Below are 23,598 nucleotides of genomic sequence, written 5' to 3' on the forward strand. Positions count from 1 at the left end.
AAAAAAAAAGAAAAAAACACTGACACATAAAATGCACGCCAGATTTTTATTTTTTATGTTTTACCTGATAGCAAAGGGTATCATAGATTGACATGGCAATACTTGTGACAATGTATGCAGGATCAAAGTTTGAAGTACATCTATGAGGTACATCCAATCCTGTTTGAATTTTATCTATTTCTTTGTTTGTTAATTTTATTAAATTGAGTATTTGGATTTTGTCTTTCTTTTTAAGTCTTTTTAAAATTTCATGCATTTGATCTTTATCAATCTTTTATTCTTTTATTAAACTACAAGGATTTTGTACTTGGTATAGTTATTTCTATGGCTGCATTTCATGAATACAATAAACATTAATTACTTTCGTCTTTCGTTTATAAGCAACAATTTATAAGATGACAACTGGCTATTCCCTAGAATATTGGTTTGGCTAAGCAGATATTGAAATTTTCTAACTTTGAATATACATTAGGTTATGAACTATTCCTATGTTGGTTTTGGGCCAGCTTAAATTTGAGTGTATTTTTCCTTCTCTTTCTCCAGATTTTATTTATTTATTTATTTAAATCTTTACTTGAAATAGCTTCCTGTGCATCTCACTGGTTTCCTTCTGGTGCTAAATATTGATGAAGTCTGTGAAAGAAAAGTTCAGAGGTAAATGATTAATACTTAGCAAATGATTGGAACCGCAAGCCCAATTGACAGATCTAGTGACATGGGATGCGTTCCCCCTCTGATACACAACTTTCTTTACATAGCCCAATTAGGACAAAGGAAGTTGGAGGCTGAAGGTAGCATCAAGCATTCAAGCCTGACCTAATTGTTAGGTCTGGAATTCTGGATCCTTGTGGCCTTCTCATGTGTATTTAACTACTGCAGCCACTTGTTTTGCCACGAGTCAAGCCGTGGCCCCATAATCTAATGCTATTAGTTTTCTTGTCCAGTTATAACTGAGGACAGTGGAACCTGGGAAGAAAAAATACTCCAAGAGTGGTCTCTTTTGAGAATATTTATTGGTAATGTTAGATTGTGGGGCACAGAGTTTTTGGCATGGCCAAATAAAAAAGGACTGCAACTTTTGCCTTATGGGATGTGGGCTCTAGAGGATCTCGAACCCCAATTGAAACACAGACTCTTCGCATTCCGTTCTCATTCTTCTTTGTCTTTCCTGAAGCGGTATCAAGTGGAGTCTAATGAGGGTTCTCTGTTTTGAATCTGCAATGGTTTTTTTTTTTCCAGGTGAATTTGCAACAGAATCTTAGATCAAGCCCAAAGGATAGAACACCGAGTAAAAGTACTGCAACCATGCCTCGTAGGAGAGACGATGATGATCTTGACCTTGAGGAAGAGGAGGAAGAAGATGAAATACTTGAAGACGAAGACAAAGACGACAGTAATCATGGAAAGCGTCGAAGATCTGCCTTCATTGATGATGCAGCTCTTGAGGACGAGGATGAGGAGGAAGAAGAGGATGAAGAGGACGACTTCGACGATCGCCGTGGCGGCCGCAAGCGAAGGAAGGCTGGTTCAGAGTTTTTAGATCTTGAAGCTGCTGTTGATAGCGATGATGAAGAGGAGGAAGAAGCTGAGGATGACGGTATGTTCTTTGCGTTTTTATCTTTATGTGGTATGGTTACTTGGTTTTACTGTTCCCCCCTTTTTTTCCCCTTCCCCCTTGAAAGGATTTTTTGATTATTTAGAAATGGTTATATAGTTTGTTGAAGCATGAATTCAGAAACTTACAAGGAAATCCAGGGGAGTGGCTAGTTCTTTCATGATTGTAGTTGCATTTTGAGGCGTGGAAGTTTGAGACTCGTCTAATGGCCAATGCTTAGGCTCTCTTTGGATAGATTTCTGTTTCAATTTCAGATTGATTTATTAAAATAATTCAACAAATGGTTTTTTGGTCGAGAAATTGAAATTGTTTGGTTGCAACAATTGAGAATATTTCAAGAATAAGAAATCCATTTGGTAGTTTAATTTAAGAGTAGATTCTGTTTTTATTATAGTAATAAAAATTGTAATGATTATGTTAACAATAATATGAATAATATTAGTAATAGTAATCACAGGGGCTTTTAATGCTATGAAATAGTATCCAAAAGCGGTGTTGTTTCATCCATACGTAACTAAAATGAGAGGGAGGGAGAGAGAGAGATCCCCATCTGTTTTAAGATTTCTTTTCAACTTGATTTCTATTTCTCTGAAATTGGTTGCAAAGATCATACCAAACAACCTGAGAAATTGAAGCAGCTCCCTAAAATGGAAATAGAAATGAACCAAAGAGTGCCTTAGTTGAGTCAATTCCAATTGAATTTCTATCCAGTTCTCATATCTCTTTGAATGTTAGAGGTACACAAATTGTTCCTAATCTGGAAAAGGGTTTGCCTATCTCTCTTTTTTATTTCCTCTGAATATTTCTAATAATGCCCTGGACTCTTTCCTCTGTATTGTGTGTGACTGGTGTAGATTGAATAGGTTTGAATAGTGAGAGCGAGATTAAGAAAAATTTATTAGGTTCTCCTTGAGACTCTGATGTCAATGAGTATTAATATTCACAGTTTCATAAGAGGGCTTTTAAATTTGAAGTGAGATTCAGTTTAACTGGCTGAAGATGTCCTCCAGTCGTTCTGAATTAGTTCTTTGCATCTTGTCAAGTCTTGAGTTCTAGAGGTACATAATCTTATTTTTTGAGTTTATGGTTCCGTTAGTTGGTTTTGAAGTTTTGAGTGGGTATATTCAAGCTCTCATTTGTTTTATTTTTGTTTATCTAGTATCCCTTTAAACCATTTGTATATTTCACTTGTCTTGGTGTTGATTCTTGGTCAGTCATTTAATTTCATATGATGACTCTTATTATGGTTTTAGTAGTGAACAGTACATGATGTTTGATTTGGAATGGTAAAGGAGGATTGAGATATTTGCCTCAGGTCCTACTTGAGCTTCTGCTGTCAAGAAATCCGAAATTAGAGTTTCACTGGAGGGCCTTTTTGTTCTTAAGTGATATTCAGTCTCAGTTGCAGAGGAAATACTGCACATGTTACTCTTACAATGCTCTAGAGGGAGGGTATATGGTGGTTGGATGGGAGTTTGCACTTCTCAGTTGGTTTTGTAGCCTCTTGTTTGGAAGCTAATGCACTTTCCAATGTTTGTAATTTAGGGTGTAACAATGCTCTTTTTCTTGATTGGTTGGTGGGAATGGTGCTCCATTTTAAAGAAAGCTTTCTTCCTAACTTTCATAGGCAAAGTGATCCAGAACCGCCTGTCCTGATAAGTTCGCATGGCGGCCCAAATATCTGTACAAGGCATATTGGACGGGTCTAAATTCTGTGGATGGGTAGACCCCTATTTGCTATGCCTACATGTCATGTTTTGGCTCGAATGGATTTGGCAAGTGGAAAAATAAGGACCTAGGGACTATAAGAGGGTGCATGGACATAAATTGATGCGGAAAATTGCAAGGATGCATGGACATACATTGGTGAGTATTTGATTGAATTTGAGCTTGAAATTTGACGCATGTCTAATTAAACAATCTGTTTGCAAAAACCAACTGTCCATATGGCTCAAGCTAGGTTCAAGCTACTGGATTGTCCTGAGTAGCTCATCATGGTTGACCGTCTGAATGAATTTTTTGCCAATTTATATACCTTATATTTATTAAGTTTTATATACTGGATCAGAAAGGTCCAAGTTTTCCACCTCCTTTTCTTTTGTGAATGATAACACTTTTATTAGATTAGAGAAGAGAAAAAGAATGGTTTGTGCTACCTTTTTTATTTATTTTTTTGATGGAGCCAATACAATTCACCTATGTTCTGGTCTGAGACAGTCTTTTCAGTACCAATATTACTGATTCTATTCTTCTGTTGTTCTTTCTTCTATTTTCTTTCTTATTATTCTTGTTCATGTTTCCTAGTTCCTGTACTGGCTGTAGTTTCTGGTCTGAGAAGAGTTTGTCAGAACTCCACCACTGTAACTCAGATCAACCCCATATTTTGCTTACTCCTCCTACTATTAGTGGAAACTTAACTTTTTGGTTTTCATAGCACAAAAGTTTCCTTGTGAGAACCAACTTGAGTTGCAGAGCTGGTTCCCCTCGATCCCGCTAGAATTAGTTCCAGAAATAATAATATCTTATTACACCATCTCTTGGGTCTGTTATTGGTCATTCATAAGAGGTCTAGGAGTTGGGAATCCTGTCCTGAATTTTCAAATCGAATGGAGTTGAATTGAGAGAGTTCTATCAACTTGAGCTAGAACTATCCTACCATAAGCAAATAGCCATTGAGAGGTTGAAGAAGAGTAGTTTTGGAAATTATAACTAAGGTCAGGTTTTTTCTGATATTCATTAAAAATCCTTCTTGACTTTCGTTTTACAACTGTTCTGAATTAAATTATAAATTTTCCTCTCTTCAAAATTTTAATTACTTTTTTGTCCCTGATTCTGTTTTTACCCAAAGAGGTCCTAAACTGTTCTGAATATTTATGAAACTGCCACTACTTTATTCAATTTGAGTTATTTCTCATTTGTGGCCCATATTGATCCAAATTTATGGGTTTTGGAATGCAGGATTGCATTAACTTTTCTAGCTCTTAATGTTGCTAAGTACTGTTGGTTTCAATACCTCTCGCATTACTACAAGTTTGCCCCTGGCCTGCACTTTTTACGGGTTGCTGATGGATTCAAGAACTTGAATGCAGACTTCATTGTACATGGTGGGGCTGACTTACCTGATGAAGAAGATGTGAGGAGGATACATCGTCGTCCTTTGCCAAGATGAACAAGAAGATTTTGAAGCTCTCGAGAGAAGAATTCAGGCAAGATATGCCAGATCTAGTCATACCGACTATGATGAAGAGGCCACGGATGTTGAGCAGCAGGCTCTCCTGCCATCCATCAGGGATTCTAAATTATGGATGATTAAGTGTTTGGTATGATGGTTTTCTATCATTTGTGCATGTTCTTTATGTTTTCGTGTTAGATTCTTCTACTAACACCTCGTCTGCATGTTTCAGATTGGTCATGAGCGAGAGGCAGCTGTCTGCCTAATGCAGAAGTACATTGATAAAGGATCTGAATTGCAGATTAGGTCCGCAATTGCCCTCGATCATCTTAAGAACTATATATATGTGGAAGCAGACAAAGAATCCCATGTTAGAGAGGTATGGCTAACTGATGCATGCTTATTATGTCTTCTTAAGAAAAATAGGGTTTTATACTTACTCCTGCTTCAGGCTTGCAAGGGTCTGCGCAACATCTATTCACAAAAAGTGATGCTTGTTCCTATAAAAGAAATGACTGCTGTACTCTCAGTTGAAAGCAAATCTGTAGATCTTTCTAGAGACGCGTGGGTCCGAATGAAGATTGGAACTTATAAAGGAGACCTTGCAAAAGTATTGTCATTCTTCATTTTTATCTCTATGTTGTTGTTGCATATTTTATTTCCATTAATTTCTGCTAATCCCAAATTTTTATGTGCTTTAGGTTGTGGATGTGGACAATGTGCAACAGAGAGTAACAGTGAAGCTAATTCCACGGATTGATTTACAGGCTCTTGCTAATAAATTGGTACTTATTATTATTTTTTTTTCCCTTCCCTGTTAGTAATAATTATGTGCCTTTCAAAAAAATTATTTCCCCAGTTTGGGAAAAAGGGCATGGACTATTAGGCTTATGATTTGAGTTTTATGTTGTCTATCTCTACATATGACTTTATGCTTAGAAAAACTTAGAAAAGAAGAGACATTTTAGTCAAAGGAGGACTTTCTGATATCTTTTCTCAAATGATTTTTTTAGTTTTAATATATTTATTTGAGTTGATTTTCTTTTTGACAAAGATAAGGGTTCATTTTCTTTTTTTATTTTAGTTTTCTTTCATTTAATAAAAAATATATTTATTTGAGTTGTTTTTCTTTTTGACAAAAATAATGGTTCATTTTCTTTTGCTGATATTTCAATTCTTGAGTAATGGGAATCCCATTTTCGTGTTCTTTCAGGAAGGTAGGGAAGTTGTGAAGAAGAAGGCATTTGTGCCTCCACCACGTTTTATGAATATAGACGAGGCGAGGTAGTATTGCCTCTTGTCCCTATATCAGTGCAGCTTTGTCACTTTTTTCATAACTTCTCATGCTAACCTTGGTTACTTTTTGTGGTTGATGTATTCAGAGAGATGCATATCCGTGTTGAGCGTCGGAGAGATGTGGCCACTGGTGCTTACTTTGAGAAAATTGATGGCATGATGTTTAAGGACAGTTTCCTATATAAAACAGTATCAATGAAATCAATTAGCTCTCAGAACATCCAGCCAACTTTTGATGAACTTGAGAAATTCCGGAAGCCAGGGGAAGATGGAGATGGCGATACAAGTGGTTTGTCTACTTTATTTGCAAACAGAAAGAAAGGCCATTTCATGAAAGGTGATGCGGTTATTGTTGTGAAGAGAGATCTGAAGATTTGATGGGATGGGTGGAGAAAGTAGATGAAGAAAATGTCCATATTAGACCGAAAATGAAGGGCTTGCCGGTAAGTAGAATATATTTATTCTAAAAGTCCATATGTGAGGCCCATATATCTGCATAGAAGGAACATCTTTCATGAAAATATGACCCCTGTAATGTTTGGATTCCGCAGAAAACTCTTGCCGTTAATGAGAAAGAACTTTGTAAGTATTTCGAACAGGGGGATCATGTGAAAGTTGTTTCTGGTGCTCATGAAGGTGCAACTGGTATGGTAGTTAAGGTTGAGGGCCATGTCCTTTACATCGTTTCAGATACAACCAAGGAAGATGTAAGTGCTGCTCTGTAGCTTCGAAAAAGAAATGCTGAACTTGGGCAGTAGTTTCTTATTGTGGCAAATTTCTGTCTCTTGTGATCAGATCCATGTATTTGCAGACAATGTTGTAGAGAGTTCTGAAGTGTCTGCTGGTGTTACGAAAATTGGGGACTTTGAGTTACATGATCTTGTGTTGCTTGAGTAAGTGCACCTGTTGCATCAGATTTTTTTCATAAATATCTTATGTATAAGTTATTTGGTTGCTTATTAATATTTTAATTCAAATTTGGTGCAGTAATATGAGCTTTGGTGTAATTATTCGTGTAGAAAGTGAAGCTTTCCAGGTAAAAAGACACTATTTTATAGCGAGTAGATCGACTTTCATCTACCTGCTTACCTTGCGGGGGAAAAAAAGGGTGGGAATTAGCTCAAGTGTACTGTTTACTTCTCAGGTGCTCAAGGGAGTTCCGGAGAGACCTGAGGTTGTTCTTGTTAAGTTGAGAGAAATCAAAAATAAAATTGAAAGGAAATTTAATGCTCAAGATCACTCTAAGAATACTATGTCTGTGAAGGATGTTGTAAAGATTGTGGAGGGTCCTTGCAAAGTGAGTTCCTTTCCTCTGTCTTCAGTCATCTTTTGCTTGTAACCTTGTTTGGAGTTAACCTTTCTTCTTTTCATATAATCATTCTTAGGGGAAGCAAGGTCCTGTGGAACATATATATAGAGGAATTTTGTTTATTTATGACCGCCATCACCTTGAGCATGCTGGTTATATCTGTGCTAAGGCTCATTCTTGTGTGGTAGTTGGTGGATCTCGTGGCAATGGCAAGGGCAACATAAATGTATGTTCTTTCGGCTATGCCATTTCCAGTTCTTCAGCCAGTGGGTAACTGGGCATTCTTCTTTTGTCTCTGATGATAGTAGGTTTCTTGCAGCTAATTCTTAGGTAACTGATTTTGCGGAAGGATTCCTTGTCAAGATTCCCAGGTCTCAGAGCTTCACCTCATGTCACTCAGTCCCCAAGAAGACCACCGAGAGGATCTCCATTAGACTGTATGTTTTCTATAATATATATATATATATATTTATAATCAACTAAGCAGTAATATTATATAATATTACTGCTTTGTTGATTCTGTGTCTAAGTTTATCATACTCTGCACTTAAATAAGATAGTCTCCTCCAATTGACATTTGTGTCCTTAGATATGGTTCGTTTACAGAAGAGATATATTTTTTAATTATTTTTTGTTCTAACTTCTACAAACTGTGGTGCAGCTGGAGGAAGACACAGAGGTGGAATAGGAGGGCATGATTCTCTGGTGGGTAGTACTATTAAGATTCGACTAGGACCCTTTAAGGGATACCGTGGGCGTGTTGTAGATGTCAAGGGTCAATCAGTCCGGATTGAATTGGATTCGCAAATGAAAGTTGTTACAGGTAAGTTTCATTTGGTTAATAGATTGCTGCTTGTATAGTTGTATATTATTGTATATGTGGTCTTGGTTGCTCAATTTTCTGTCTGGCAAATAATTGTTATTGTTTGGGCAGTTAACCGTGATCAGATTTCTGATACTACCTCTGTTTCAACCCCCTTCCGGTAAATGATCTATTCTTATCTGTGTCTGTTGTGTTTTGGATTGGAAGCTAAGATTTTCTAACTGCCTCCTGTTTTGCTAGTGAAACATCTAGGTATGGTCTAGGAAGTGAGACACCCATGCATCCATCGCGAACTCCACTACATCCATATATGACTCCTATGAGAGATCCGGGAGGTATGCTACTTTTAGAATATGATGCTCTCTCTCCTTTTAGTCTTTTGTGAACGTTCAATCTAATGGTAATGTTTGCTGGGATTAACTATATCGTTTTGTTCAGCTACACTGATACATGATGGCATGAGAACGCCTATGAGGGATCGAGCTTGGAATCCTTATGCACCAATGAGTCCAGCAAGGTTTATCTGTGAACCATTTCTAGGTTTTAGAGTTTTAACAAACAATTTCAGTATAGATGGATTGGATGTTTGGATACCCTCTACTAGTTTTGATGCTGCTCCCCCCCCCCCTCTTTTCTTTTGAATAAAGTACTGGGGTGTATATATCAATGTTTTCAAGCTTCCAACCTCAATGTGATTTTTTTTTTTTTTTAATCGGTGCTGTATCCAATATTTGAAAATGCAAATCCTGCCTGGACTTTCTTACAAGAGCTCTGTTGGAAGTATATACTTCTCTTCCTCTATACTCTGTGCCGCTGCTACTTTTGTTTTATTTTTGTTTTTTTTGTTTTTCCCGATTTGTGGAGTGGTTGGGCCAGGTGATTATATTATAGAGCATTTGATTTAGAAGAAAAGAAAAGAAAAAAAAAAAAAAACTATGCATGTATTTCATTTTTCCATAGTTACCTTTTTCTTAGTTCTGTTAGTGAACTCTAGCATTAGCTTTATCTGAATTTATGGTGATGTGTGCCCCCATTCTTTGGACGAAATGTAGAAGGTTCCACTTGTTTTTCTGGTCTTCTTTGTCTTTCAGTTTTTCTGTTTTCACATGCCACCAAATGTAGAATGCATCTTTGGTCTTTGACTGGAGTTCATGAGCATGCCCCACAATTGCTTGGTGTTGCATTAGGCACTCAGGAGTCTGAATGAGCTAATGAATCTGCAATAAATGTTCTGGTTGATGCAATGTGGGTTAGGACCTTTTAGTTGATGTATCAGAGAGCAAGCTTCTTGATTCAACTTTAGGATTGAGAATAGTACAAATACAAATATTGGATAAGAATAACTACTTGCCATTTTGTGTCAAAATGTTACGGATCTAAACCATGACCTAGCTTTCCATGGACCTTATAGCTGCAGTACAAATGTCACGCCCAAGAAACGGCCTAGATCCATTGAGCCCCGAAGGTTGGGCAAGAAATGGGAGAGGCGATGAGGGGTGGGGGGGGGGAGAAGGCAGGCTCTTTAGTCCCACCTAGACTAGGGGAAGAGACTGGGCTAGTTGATAACCTCTAGCACCCCTTCTATGGTCATGATGCGTTTTAAAGCCATGAGGGGTTCGCCCCCAAGCGGACAGTATCGTGGCTTGGTGTGGGATCATGGCATTACAACAGATGTCCGGTACTTTGATTCTCCATTTTGAACTGAAAGTGATGTTGTGTTTGTAGTTGCTAATGCGTGGTTTTAGCTATTCCGTCCAATTCTATTTGGTTCCTTTGTATATATATATATATATATAAATATATATTTATTTATTTATATTGTTGAACTTTCATGTATGTCAGATTAGCCAGGAAAGAACTAGTAATGTGTAGCTTTCTTCTAATCTGAATTCGAATTAAAATGTGGATTATGATATGCAACCTTGTTTTTTTTTTTTTTTTTATGCAAACAAACCAGAGAGAATTGGGAAGATGGAAATCCTGCTTCCTGGGGAACCAGTCCTCTGTATCAGGTCAGTAAGGTTTTACACTTGCGTTAGATCCATGATGTGCTGAATGTAGCTTGATATGTGTGATTTTATTTTCAGTATGTAATTTTAATTTAGAACTGGTTTTCCTCAGCCAGGAAGTCCTCCTCGTCGGCCCTATGAAGCACCAACTCCTGGTTCAAGTTGGGCTAACACTCCAGGTGGTAATTTCAGTGAAGCTGGAACACCAAGGGAAAGCAGCCCAGCATATGGTAGTTAAAAATACAAATACTGGTTCAGATTTGTCAACTCATTTTAGTAAGTTCCACTTGCTTGTAATTCATGTTCTTTTTCTTTCTTTCAGCAAGTGCTCCAAGCCCTTATTTGCCCTCAACTCCTGGTGGGCAGCCAATGACTCCAAGTTCTGCCTCATACCTGCCTGGCACTCCTGGAGGGCAGCCAATGACTCCTGAAAGTGGTAGTCTGGATGTTATGTCTCCAACACCAGGTCTTATTTCCATTCCCATGATTTTCTCCACTTAAAGTTGCACTGGTGTTATGATTCTAATCCAATTAGTATTTCCTTGACCATAACCTTCCCACCCTTTAAAAAAGGTTAGAAGGGTCTTTTTCATACTGATTAAAAGACAAAGCGTAACACTAGATTTTTTTGTCATTGGTTGAGGCTTCGTCAGTTGAGGCCTGGTCAGGCTTTAGGTTGGGTCTACTCAAAAGGAGGGTGCCTGCTAACATGCTAGAACCCCACCTAGCATCCAGGACATTTTCATTCGATTACAGGATTTAGATCTTTTGCTACACCCTAGCCTAGAAGCTTGCTAGAAGAGGATACTCTGATATATATTTGAGTAGATCATATCCTGTCATATAGTGTTGTCTTGTATATCTTTAGCTGTTCGTATATTTATTTTCACTCCAATTCGGGTTCTATATTTAATGCAGAATTGACTAGAACCAGTAAACAAAGATCAATTGCTACAGGATCGTAATATGAGACAAATATAAGTTGATTGCAAATTTTTTTTTCAACTCTCTTTTTAATTTTCTTACATATGAAGAAGAAAAAAGAAAAGACAGGACCTTGTGTTTACCACCAAAGTCTTGTGGGAATGGAATCATTACCAAACCCATCCTACTGAATCACTACCAATCAGGCTCTTGGAATCACCATCAAGGGTGCTGGAATTGCATTACCACACAACAAGGCTGAAACCAAAACTCACTTTCTTTCCATTTTGTTTGGGCTGCTAACATCGTGTGTGTATATATATATATATATATATATATATAATGTAAATAGACTTAAACTCAATTATACAACCATAAAAAAGTAGAAAGTAAAATTAAAATCAGAAATAGGATTCGTTTCTCCCACCGTAAGATAAGAAGAAGTTTTCTAATCTAGGAATGCTGGAAATAATCTCTACGCAGGGAAGGATTTTATAAGATTAATCCAATCCAGATTACATTACTAAAAAAAAAAAAATGAAAGAGACCTTTTCCATGTCTGGGCTTGCTATTCAGATTCCTAGTTTTTAGTAATATAAATTGCAGATCCTCAATCTTCTCCCAATGGGCACCACCAGATATATCTTCAAAGAAATAAAAACATTCACACACCAGCTCTTATCGATTGAAGATAAACCCTTAAAATATTGCTTGTTGAAAAGATTTTTGTAGCCATTAAATCCTTATTTAAATGGGCCCCACTATAAGACCTTCACACCAAGACTGTTTGTGGACTGATGAGATATCTGAAATGTGAGTTCTATTGATGAGAATAAATAAGAATTTGATGCAAGCCTCAAGATAGGCTTCTAAAACCAACGGATCAGGAAAGTAAATCACACAAGCTCAAGATGTGCAGAAATTTCAATTCTGAGATACCTTAGAAAAATGAGGGCATCTTGCTCAATATAGGTCAGAATGACCTGATTCCAAAACCTACTAGATAAAGACTCATGGCCCTACAACAGTGATGGCAAATGTTTTCTCAAAAAATCACTGTAGGGTACTTGAAATAGCTCACGAAGTCGGTGCACGAGCACGGACAAAACTCTGAAAGTAAAATGGATGGAGATAGAATTGATATGGGCTGAAATTCAACTCTTCTAGGATGTCTTTGCAGCACCAGGGGTCTTGCAACTCTTTTAGGATGCGAAGAAGGATCTGGAAAAACTCCTACTCGTCAAGGAAGGATTGGAACTCTTCAAGGTTCAAGGGAAATGCACTAAGCAATATTCATTCTAATTTCACTCAAAACTCAATGCCTTAGAAGCCAACTTTGGTGGCTTTTTATAGAAAAATTGAATCCTAAAATCCCAGCTTCTACACCTACGATTCTAAGGCTGGGATTGCACAAGATCTTTTCTTGAAAGAAAAGAAAAGAAAAACTAAATGATAGAGAAATTCCACTATCTTGGTTTGCTACAAATTTTTTGCTTATGTTGTTCAAAGTCTTGATGCAAGCTCCAAAGTCTAGATGCAAGTTCTAATGGAGAAGACTCTAGAAGAAGGATTCTTGTTAAGGATTTGTTGTCACCTCACTTTCTAATGGGTTATGGTTTTAAAAGGGGCTAAGGTGGAAATCCACCAAGGGCTTAGGATTATGTGCACTGGCTAATTCTTGCACAAGCTGAATTGAACCAAACTTGGCTGGCCTCATTGGCTGGTTCTCCCTTGGTCCGGTGGTCTAGGACTAGCTCCAAAGCCACCCTTGCAGGCCTTGACACGATCAGACCTCCGTAGCACCCTAGGGTGGTAGCATTGGGCTTTTAATATTTCGGCCATGTGATCTGGGCCTGCATCATTCCCTCCTGGTTAAAAGAACTCATCCCTGAGTTCTTGTGTTGATAACAGATGCATGGCATCCACCTGGATCAAACAGGAACAATTCAAAAACTCCGTTTCTTGTTCTCGATTGTTCAAAGGAGATTCTGCATCTTGGTTCTTGATTCGTTGACGACATCCATACTGCTAGATATGGCCAAAGTTGGTCCGTAGATGGCATTCATGGCTTAGATAAGTTGATATTGACTTTGCATGGTAAAAAATCGCCAAATAATGGTCAACAAATTTACTGTAGAATTCGATCCAACAGGGTGTGTACATCTCACACTGTACACTATCACATGCCATAACAGACCTTATAATTATGCAACTATTTAATGCATTCTTCCTTTGAAAATCTGGAATCACAGATTTCTAAATTGGAAAAAAACCTTGAACTTGGATGCAAAACTTCACATAAAAGACAACCCAGACTTCTCTAGACTCTTTTTGTGCAGTACGCTTGCTGTAAACATGGAAGAAAAATTTGGATCTTGTGAATAAAGACCCAAACAAACATCTCTCAATCTTTGTATGTTGTAGGGATATTGCCATCGATTTCCCAAATCCTGTTCCTAGCAACTCCTGTGCCATATTGATTCTTTGCTAAGCAACCTGCAGAAATAGAAACCGGACCTTAAAATCGGAAATTGAATCAAAGATCACCTTCTTCTTTGCAAGAAATCCTGCAAGCATGGGAAGAGAACTCGCATACATGCTAACTGAACACGGTAAAGTTCAAATCCATATCAAGTCTTTTCTTCTTCCACCGTTCCTTCATCCTCACGGTAAAGTTCCACATAAACTCAGTGCACGAGCGAGGACAGATTCTTGAAGATAAGATGGATGGAGAGAGAATTGATATGGGCTAAAACTCAACTCTTCTAGGATGTGTTTGCAGCACCAGGAGACTTGCAACTCTTCTAGGATGCAAGGAAGATAGGATCCATAGGGAAAGCTCCTATTCTTCATGGAAGGAGTAAAACTCATCTAGGTATCAAGTTGAAACTTCAAGGTTCAAGAGAAATGCACTAAACAATCTTCATTCAAAATTCACTTCCTTACAAGCCAACTTAGGTGGCTTTTATAGGCAAATTAAATCCTAAAATCCCTGCTTCTACCCTTAAGATCCTAAGGCTGAATTGCAGAAGATCTTTGCTTAAGAGAAAAGAAAAGAAAGACTAAATGGTAGAGAAATCCCACTATGTTGGTTTGCTACAGAAGTTCCTTCTTATATTGTTCAAGGTCTTAATGCAAACTTCAAGGTCTTGATGCAAGCTCCAAGGTTTAGATGCAAGTTCCAATGTAGAAGACTCTAGAAGAAGGATTCTTGGTGAGGAGAACTGCCTCACTTTCCACTAAAGGTTTATGGTTTGATGAGGGCTGAGGTGGAAAGCCACTAAGGGCTTAGGAGTATTTGCTTTGGCTAGTTCTTTCACAAGATAAATTGAACTGAACTAGGCTGGTCTCATTGGCTGGTTCTCTCTTGGTCCGGCGGTCTAGGACTAGCTCCAAAGCCATCCTTGCGGGCCTTGACATAAGCAGATCTCCGTAGCACCTTAGGGTGGTCGCATTGGGCTTCAAATATTTTGCCCATGTGATCCGGGCGTGCATCATAATTGCAGGACCAGCTTGGGCCTATGTGGGAAATTAGGAATTTCAAAGTCCCCATCTGTGAACACTGAATTTGGGGAAAAAACTAACCCCCATCTGTGAACACTGAATTTGGGTAAAAAACTTGTTCAGTATTGAATTAGACCACATAAAACCTCCTCTTCCTCCCTACGATCTGCATCAATATTTCTTTCTATGTTGATGAAATTGATGTGTGACTGACTGTGTGTCACTCTTTGGGAGGTCTAGAACATGCTAGTAACTGGTTTTTTTCTTGACCTTCCGGAGAGATTTTTTTGTTTGACGGAACGGGAATAATGCGAGTTGTCCAAGGAGATTTGAAATTCGTCACAAAAAGGAGGGGGGGTTATCACTCTTAGAGAAAATGATTATTGCGGTCAGTCAGGTCTGGATTTTTATCCTTCCTGTTTTCTCTTTTACTTTTTGGGTAGGTGGATACCTGGGTTCTTCCTTGAATCCAAAAACCAACACATGGTAAACAAATAGGGTTGAAATCTGGCATCTTTTTCTAGATTCTGTATTGTCTCTATTGACTGAATAGTTCAATGTTAGAACAGGTTTCATGATCTCCAGAGTACAGCTACCACCATTTGATTGACGAGTAAATGAAATTTGATCTTACCATTTGTTGTGTTTCAATGTTACTAACTGAAGTTCTTTGGAGTGCTTTAAGTTTTTTGGATAGTGGATGTATGTAAAATAGCTCCTTCCGTATGTGTTTTACATTTTGCGGAGAATTTTAGTTGCTTATCCAGACCTGTGTGGATTTTGATGCTAATGTGAAATAATTAGGAAGTACCGCTGCCATTTCCCTCCATTTATTGCCATCAAGAAAGTAGCTTGGGAATGGGTATTATTAAACAGGCAGAGAGGTTGGAGCTGGGGAGAGTTGATGCAGATTAATTACCAAAATAGGCTTGTTTTATTATGAATAAGCTTAGGGTTGGGTTCCATACATGTTGGGCCTTTGATCCCATGTGTTTTGAGTGTAATAGACCACTTTTATGGGTCTAAAAGGAGGGGTCCAAGATTGAATACGGGATTACTAGTTAGTTTCCATTTTCATTAGTTTCCTTTTTAATTGGGCTTGATTTGAGTTATATTTGTTTCCTTAGGAGTCAAGTTGTTAATTGAGTCAAGTCATTAGTAGTTAGTTTCCTTTTTTAACTAGTTTCTAATTTCAGTTTTTAGTAACTATTGTATTAGGAGAATATTTGGTTTCCTTTTTGAGGAACCATCTATTTTGTAATTCCCTCACCCCATTAACATTATAAATGAAGAAGAGGAGGCTCCTAAAAGCCTAGAATGATTTTGATAAAAAAAATTAATGGTTGTTGCTATTGTCTTCTTCATGAAGAGTTGTCTTGTGTTTGATCAAGGCCTAGGAATTGGTGTTTGATCCAATTGACTCTTTGCGGCGTGAAGTCCAAGAGGTCTCTTCAACTATTCTTTCTTTCTTTTCAAAGTTAATTGCAATGTTCTTCAAACCAGGTAAGGGATCTGAACTGCTTTTGATTTCTGGTTCTGGAAATCTCAAGTTTCTCTCCTGCTGCCCCTATATTGTTCTGAAGATCCAGTTAGCCGATGGCCCTCCCCTTTTGATTGATTGTTGAATTTATTAAGAGGGAGGTTTGACCTTAATTTGGGACCAATCAGACCATGGGTTTGTCTGATCTGAGGTGTTAAACACTTCTGGCCGACTGTTTTTCTGCCCAGATTTCAGATCTGGTTTGACTTACCTGTTCCTGTGGCATTTGTTTCTGATTGTGGCTTATGAAATACTCTATACCTGCTGCTGGTTAGTCCATTTGTCGGTGTAATCTCTGATTTCAGAAACTCCAACTTCTGGGTTTGAAAATTCTGATTTACAAGGGTTGTTCGACTCTTAGTTCTGGACTGTTGTTTGCTGCCTAATTTTAGGTGATTATTGGTTGTTCTTTAGTGTATAAGTTCCTGCAGTTTTGGGTCTAATTGGGTGTCCAATTTAGTCCTACATTACTGCTATTTTTCATTTCTAGAAAATTGCGTTACTACTATGTGAAATTGCTGAAAGGAAAACATACCTGTTGTATAGACTAGTACAGCAGTGAATTAACTTTATTGTGAAACCTTCTGCTGAGTAGTCGGGAAGGCTACTTTGTGATGTTATGCAAGATTGTTTGTCATAGTGGTTTTTAGGATCCCATTGCTGGGAATTTCTTTTAGTAATATATGCCCATATTGCAAGCTGAGGATCTTAGATGAATTACATGTGTAGTTCAGGAAAATCAGCTCCAAGTTTGAGTTAGCTTTTCCATTTTCGCTTCTAGTAAACAATCAGATTGATGTTAGAAAAAAAATTCCAGAATCCACATTTGATTGTCGCATTGTAAAGAGGGGGAGGGGGGGGGGGGGAAGAATTGGTGAAGAAATCTCTTATTTTTTTTTTTTAATTGAAATTTTACTACATTTTGTTTTTGTTCATTTTTGAATTTCTATTTATCATATCAATGTCTATTCTAACTTCCCGGGGTTCATTCTCCGGGAACTCTTGTTTAATAATTCCTTTGGATTCCTTCCAATATACAAATTAGTGTTAAGAATTGAAATGAAGACGGTGCATACAAAAAATACAATTTGCTGAAAAGTATAAAATGGAGGATAATGTGTAGTTCTAGTGAAGCAAAAAGATTTTTGGGGTGTACTGAGGATTGTGTTTCTTATCAAAGATACTGATGTAAACCATATTGGTTTTCCTTTGGTTCTTCACCCCCTTCCCATTCCCCTTGTCTGTCCTGCTCTTTGGACCTTGGGTTTCTCTTCTTTTTGCTTTCAAAAATATTTACTTAAGGATATATAGTCTTATATGTGAGTGGTGATTGTTCCTGGTAGAATATAGAGAGTGATACATGAAGTACAAAGGAAGCAATACAATTGTCTGTAATTGGAACCAACTCATTCGTAATGTGGGGGATAGTTCAGAGGATCACACCTTGGTCAGTCCACAAGCCATTTTTCGGGATAGTTTATTTACTTATCTTCTTAGTGATTCTTGATGAATTGATGTGGCTTAATGTTGATTTTTGATGTATGATATAAACATAATTATGCTATATATGTTATATGTTAAGCATACTTTTTTGCTTAGCGGGGCTGTCAAGAATTCATTTGCTCATTCCTCCTTTCATAAAAGTAGGTTGGGTGATGGATGGTCTTAGTGATGGACGTAATGCATGTAGGACGCTTTGGCTTGGCTGATCTATATTGGTACGTTAGGTAGACAGCCAATATCTTATTATAGTCTATCGTAATAAGCATGTGGCTGATCTATAGTGGTGTGTTAGGTAGACAATCAACACCTTATTATACTCAGCCATAACCAGCCAAATCTTTTTGCATGGATCCTTGTGCTCGTCCTTGCTTAGAACCTCCATGTAGCCGGCCCCATTGGGATAAGGCTTTGGTTGTTGTTGTTATTGTTGCACTGTTTTGTAACGTTTGATTTGTGTGTGCTCGTGTGGAAGCTATGGTCAGATGTTAAATTTTTCTGTAACACTACTTGATTTGTCATCTTTCAATGCCCAGCATAACAATTTGTTGAATTTCAGGTGGGGTGGGTGAAGGGATGTGGTTCCTGCCTGATATACTGGTCAACGTTAGAAAGTCAGATGAAAATACTGCCATTGGGATTGTACGCGAAGTGCTTCCGGTATGATCATGCACTAAATTTACGTACTACCTGTATCATTATCTTGTGAATGAAATAGTGAATGTCTTCAATTACTGCAAGTATAAAAGCATGTTGGGTTGATTATAAAAACTTTAGTTTTCCCTTGATACCATATTTTCCCCGATCCTGTCAGGATTGTTCTTGCAAGGTTGCTCTTGGATCAACTGTTAATGGAGATATGGTCACTGCACTTCCAAATGAAATGGAGATGGTGGTGCCCAGGAAGTCAGATAAAATAAAGATCATGAGTGGTGCTCAACGTGGTGCTACTGGGAAGCTAATAGGTATTGATGGAACGGATGGGTTTGTTAAAGTGGATGACACTTTGGATGTTAAGATTTTAGATATAGTCATTTTGGCTAAGTTGGCATAGCATTCGTTAGTACATGATAAATAATTGTTTATAACTGAAAAAAAAAAAAAAAAAAAGAAAAGAAAAGAAAAGAAAAGAAAAGAAATTAAATGATTTTGAGCGTACCATAGATCTTTTGGGTCCTTCATCTTTCCTCCCCCTGCCCTTTTTAGTTAGAGTATCTGAATTGGATCTGCTGAGACTTACCTTGAGGGCTTCAAATTTTGAATTTATTTATTTTAGTTAGGACAAATTTTGAATTTATTTAGAAGGCTTGGAAGTAGGGCCTAGTATTGAGCAACAAACATTAATGGGCTGGGCTTTCGTGTGAACATTTATGATAGATGATTTGGATCATAACTTTTGGACTTCGCTTTTAGGCTATTATAAAAGGGATTTAATTATTAAAGTCCCTTCAGGCTATGTTCGGTCGTAAGAGGAATCAAAGGGAAGAGAAGTGAAATTTTTATACTTAAAAAAGAAATATATATGTAATCATTACCCGTGTGACTTTAACGTTAGTGTCAATATTTGGTTATAAAATTTCCTTTTATTTTGGATCTAAAACCCTTTGCTATAATATGTAAAATAAAAATAACATGTAAAATATATCATTATTAAATATGGTTAAAAAAATTAAATAGTTTATACAATCATATGAGGTAATGATTATAAACATTTCTTTTTAAAGTATGAGAATTTCACTTCTCTTCCCTTTAAATTCTCATTGAAACCAAACGGAGCATGTGGGATCTTTTTTGCCTTTTTAGTTTTTGACGTTTTTTTGAAACTTGGTGATTGGGTGAGAATTTTTCTTTTATTATTAGTAATCTTTGTTCTCCTTTTTTGAGTGAGGGATATGAGGCTATAAGTTGGAGAACTACCTTCTCTAATGCTGTTGTATTTGTAAAATAAGCAATTAATCTATGTGGTTCAATCACCTTGAATGCACATCAGTTGCTATTTCTACTTGGGGCAATGCTGTATCTGGTAATCCATCTGATGTTATCTCTCAGAAATTGGATCTTTGTCAATTAGCCTATACGGCTGGGAATAAAGTGGTGTTTGGAAATGTTCAATCTAAAATTAAGAAGTACTTGCATGTATTAGAGCAGTTACAATTGCTTTCATCATCAGACTTGATCCATGACCAAATTATGGATATTACTGCATTGCCTGATTTAGAACTTGCAAATGAAGAAAAATTGTGGCGTCAAAAATCAAGGTAATTATGGCTTAAGGGTGGAGACAAGAACACTAGTTTCTTTCATGCTTCAACTATTCAAAGGCGCCAAATGAATCGTATTCTCAAATTAAAGAGGCCATTAGGCTCTTGGACGGAATCAGAGAATGAGGTCTACGAGGAGTTTCTTAATCATTTCAATGATGCTTTTTCATCTGAAGGAATCAATGAGGCTGCTTTTCTTCAAGTTCTTAGCACAAATGAACCAAAGATTTCCAGAGATACTAATGAACAACTTTGCAGGTTACCTTCCATTGAAGAGGTTCGTGATGCCCTCTTTGCCATGAGCCCTCTCAAGGCTCTAGGTCCAGATGGCTTTCCATCAGCTTTCTTCCAAAATTACTGGGATGTTGTAAAGGATGATCTCTTTTCTCTTGTCTTAAATTTTTTTCACACTGGTTATCTCTCCCCTTCCTTCAATGCAACATTATATGTTTGATTCCAAAGGTAGAAAAACCAGAGTACTCTGATCAATTTAGGCCAATTGCCCTGTGTGCAATAATTGTGAAGGTTATCACAAAGATATTAACAAATTGTCTGAAGCTGGTTCTTGAAGATTTTATTGCTCCAAACCAATCTGCTTTCATTCCAAATCTGTCTATCTCAGACAATTCTTTTATGGCTCATGAGCTATTTAACTACATTGGCAAAAGGAAAAAAGGGCGCAAGAAACTAGTAGCAGTTAAGCTTCATATGAAGAAGGCATATGATCGAGTCGAATGGAATTTTATTGAGAAGTTGATGTTACAGTTGGGGTTTTCTAATCATTGGGTTCGTTTAGTCATGGCAAGCACTCGTTCAGTGAGTTACAAGCTTTTAATTAATGGAGCGGCTAGAGGTTCAATTGATCCAACAAGGGGAAGTCGGCAAGGAGATCCTCTCTCTCCCTCCCTATTCATCATATTCTCCTAGGCCCTTAGCAGTATATTGGCAAAGGTGGAGTCTGATGGATCAATCAAAGGTATTCGGGTTCAAAATCGCACCCAACCGGTAACCCATTTATTATTTGTTGATGATATGTTATTATTTTTGGATGTTCATTTATCATAAATATTTGCTTTCAAGGATGCACTTGATATATATTGTCGAGCATCAGGTCAGGCTATAAATCTCAAGAAATTCACTATGACTTTTAGCCCAAATACGCCAATTAAGCTGAAGAGGCGGTTCTCCCATATTATGAAAATTCCCTATGGAGCTGGTCTGAGTAAATACTTGGGTTTTCCTATTCAGTTTGGCATCTCAAAAGCTGCTCTCTTTGGTGATATTTTTGAGAAGATTACAAAAAAATTAGATGGTTGGAAGGCTAGCCTTTTATCGCATGCTGGTAAGGAGGTGATGCTCAAGTCAGTGGCATTTACAATGTCAAACTATGCATGTTCTCCTTTCAAGTTACCTGCCTCGCATCACCAGAATGTTCGCAAAGTGGCATCAAATTTTTATTGGGGGGATTCTAGTGGAAAGCAAAAAATACACTAGATTTCATGGAAACGTCTATGTAGATCAAAGGAAAAAGGGGGCTTGGGGTTCAGGGATCCATCTCTTCACAATAGAGCCCTTCTATCAAAGGTGGCATGGTGCTTATGGAATGAACCAAATGCACTTTGGGCCAAGTTTCTAAAGTCTATTTATTTTCCTAATGATGACTTTCTCTCTACTTCAATGGGGAACAACACAAGTTGGGCTTGGAGAAGCATTTTGGATGGGTGTGAGGTTCTGAAACGGGGCTTAATTTGGCATGTGGGTGATGGTGACATTATTAACATTTGGAATCACTCATGGGTTCCCACTCTTCCAGGATATCGTATCCAGACTCCCCAACCACACCATATTGTGCCTTCCAAAAAGTGTCTCAACTTATTGACAATGATAGTTGGACTTGGAAGCGTGACCTTCTCTCTTCTCTTTTCCATCCTTCTGAGGTAACTGAAATTTTGAAAATACACTTACCATTATTTCCACAAGAAGATTTTCAGATTTGGGGGGCATCGTGTAATGGAATTTTTTCTTTCAAATCGGCATATCATCTTTTGACAAATCTAGAAGTTGAGAAGGAATCATTGCAAGCATTTTCATCATCTCCAAAGCCTTGGCAGCAAGTTTCAAATAGGGTGTGGAAGTGTATTTGGGGTTGCAATATCCTCCCAAAGATTTAATATTTCCTTCGGAGGACATGTGTGGTGGGACTTGCTACAACGATGAATCTTTGTAGAAGAGACAATAGAACATATTTTATTGACATGCCCTTTTGCTCGTTCGGTGTGGCTTGGATGCAGTTTGTCTCACAAGGTCCCGGAAGGTAATGGGATAATTTTTCATGAGTGGATTGATGGCTAGAAGCTTTTTTCATCATAAGGAAAGGAAGCAAGTAAAGAATTGATATCTTTATGCACTTTCATTTTTTGGCATCTATGGCTTGCTCGAAACAATTTCTTTATGGGAAGAAGGTTTGGTCACCTCTTGAAGTGATTCAAGCGACTGAAAATCATTTCAAAGAATATTATCAAACTATCTCTCCTCCCCATCGTTTGGCTTCAACATCTTCTCCAACCGCTTTCTTGGTTTCTCAATGTGAGCAACCTCCTGCAAATTGTTTCAAAATTAACTGTGATGCAAGTCTCCCCCCTGGATTAATGCACGGAGGTTTAAGATTCATTTGTCGTGACCATCAAGGCCGCCCTTATTTTTCCATCTTAGATCTAGTTCAGTTTCAATCGGCTTTGGTTGGTGAAGCAATAGCAATCTACTCATCTCTTTTGGAAGCAATTTCTAAAGACATTACTCATGTTGTGGTGGAGAATGACAACAAAGATGTTATCGTCTACTTGAACAATGGAATTTCAACCTCTCCTTTGACTGTCAAGCCCATATTGGAGGATATTCTCCATTTGAAGACTTATTTTAGCTCTTGTATTTTTTCTTTCGTTCCAAGGGAGTTTAATAATTTAGCTGATTCCTTGGCAAGGAAGGCCCTGTCTGTGGCAGGTAGGACAGTTTGACCCATTTTCGATCTTTAGATCCAAGAACTTTATTTTCACCAAAAAAAAAGAGAAGGAAAATAGATAAATAAATAAAAAGGGTTAACATTGAAGATCATAGAATAAAAATTCTAGGGTTTTGTGTAGTTGTAGAATAAGCTTATGGTCTATGAATGAGAATATAGTGTCCTAAAAAAAGACTTTATAAAAAATACAAAGTTAATGAAAATTTGGATCGACTTAGACATGGTTTGGTCATTTCTTAAACTTGGTGGCATTTTTCATGACTTGGATTTATGTTTTTTTAACTAAACCCACATGATGTGTCAGTGTCATGACATGGTTTGCCAATTATGCTTTTGGTATCACTTTTTTTTTTTCCAATATGGGTGTAAAGGCAATGATGGGAAATTTCGATAAGGATTTAATGATAAGTCATTTTTCTAATTATTTTGAAAAACTCTTTTTAATCTTTATTTAAAGAATTGTTAAGAACAAAACAATAGGCAATCAAAACTCAAAAAAAGATTACAAGTTCTAAATGCACAGGTGTCATTTATATATTTCTATTAAAAAATTCTAGCCAAGAAAATTGAGTACATATGCATTTCGTGTGGAAGAAGAGATGAGGACTTTTGTACTGGATTCTTGG

The 23,598-nt window shown here is 37.4% G+C and overlaps 1 protein-coding gene across 1 annotated transcript in view; it reads left to right on the plus strand.

The window, feature by feature from the left end:
* Window positions 1–18,747, plus strand: part of LOC122093809 (putative transcription elongation factor SPT5 homolog 1) — a 20,521-nt gene extending 1,774 nt beyond the window's left edge. Inside the window, 25 exon segments of the mRNA XM_042664298.1 lie at window positions 121–147; window positions 1,240–1,597; window positions 4,705–4,780; window positions 4,782–4,935; window positions 5,020–5,166; window positions 5,239–5,397; window positions 5,489–5,572; window positions 6,001–6,071; window positions 6,170–6,453; window positions 6,456–6,526; window positions 6,635–6,790; window positions 6,879–6,976; window positions 7,071–7,119; window positions 7,228–7,380; window positions 7,469–7,618; window positions 7,739–7,829; window positions 8,054–8,215; window positions 8,327–8,375; window positions 8,456–8,550; window positions 8,654–8,732; window positions 10,173–10,227; window positions 10,337–10,454; window positions 10,547–10,690; window positions 18,252–18,352; window positions 18,507–18,747. Coding sequence (XP_042520232.1) covers window positions 1,306–1,597; window positions 4,705–4,780; window positions 4,782–4,935; window positions 5,020–5,166; window positions 5,239–5,397; window positions 5,489–5,572; window positions 6,001–6,071; window positions 6,170–6,453; window positions 6,456–6,526; window positions 6,635–6,790; window positions 6,879–6,976; window positions 7,071–7,119; window positions 7,228–7,380; window positions 7,469–7,618; window positions 7,739–7,829; window positions 8,054–8,215; window positions 8,327–8,375; window positions 8,456–8,550; window positions 8,654–8,732; window positions 10,173–10,227; window positions 10,337–10,454; window positions 10,547–10,690; window positions 18,252–18,352; window positions 18,507–18,746 — 3,078 coding nt within the window. The 5' untranslated portion in view covers window positions 121–147; window positions 1,240–1,305 and the 3' untranslated portion in view covers window position 18,747.
* Window positions 18,748–23,598: the final 4,851 nt, after the last annotated feature.

Source organism: Macadamia integrifolia, chromosome 11 (assembly GCF_013358625.1).
Source record: "Macadamia integrifolia cultivar HAES 741 chromosome 11, SCU_Mint_v3, whole genome shotgun sequence".
NCBI lineage: Eukaryota > Viridiplantae > Streptophyta > Magnoliopsida > Proteales > Proteaceae > Macadamia > Macadamia integrifolia.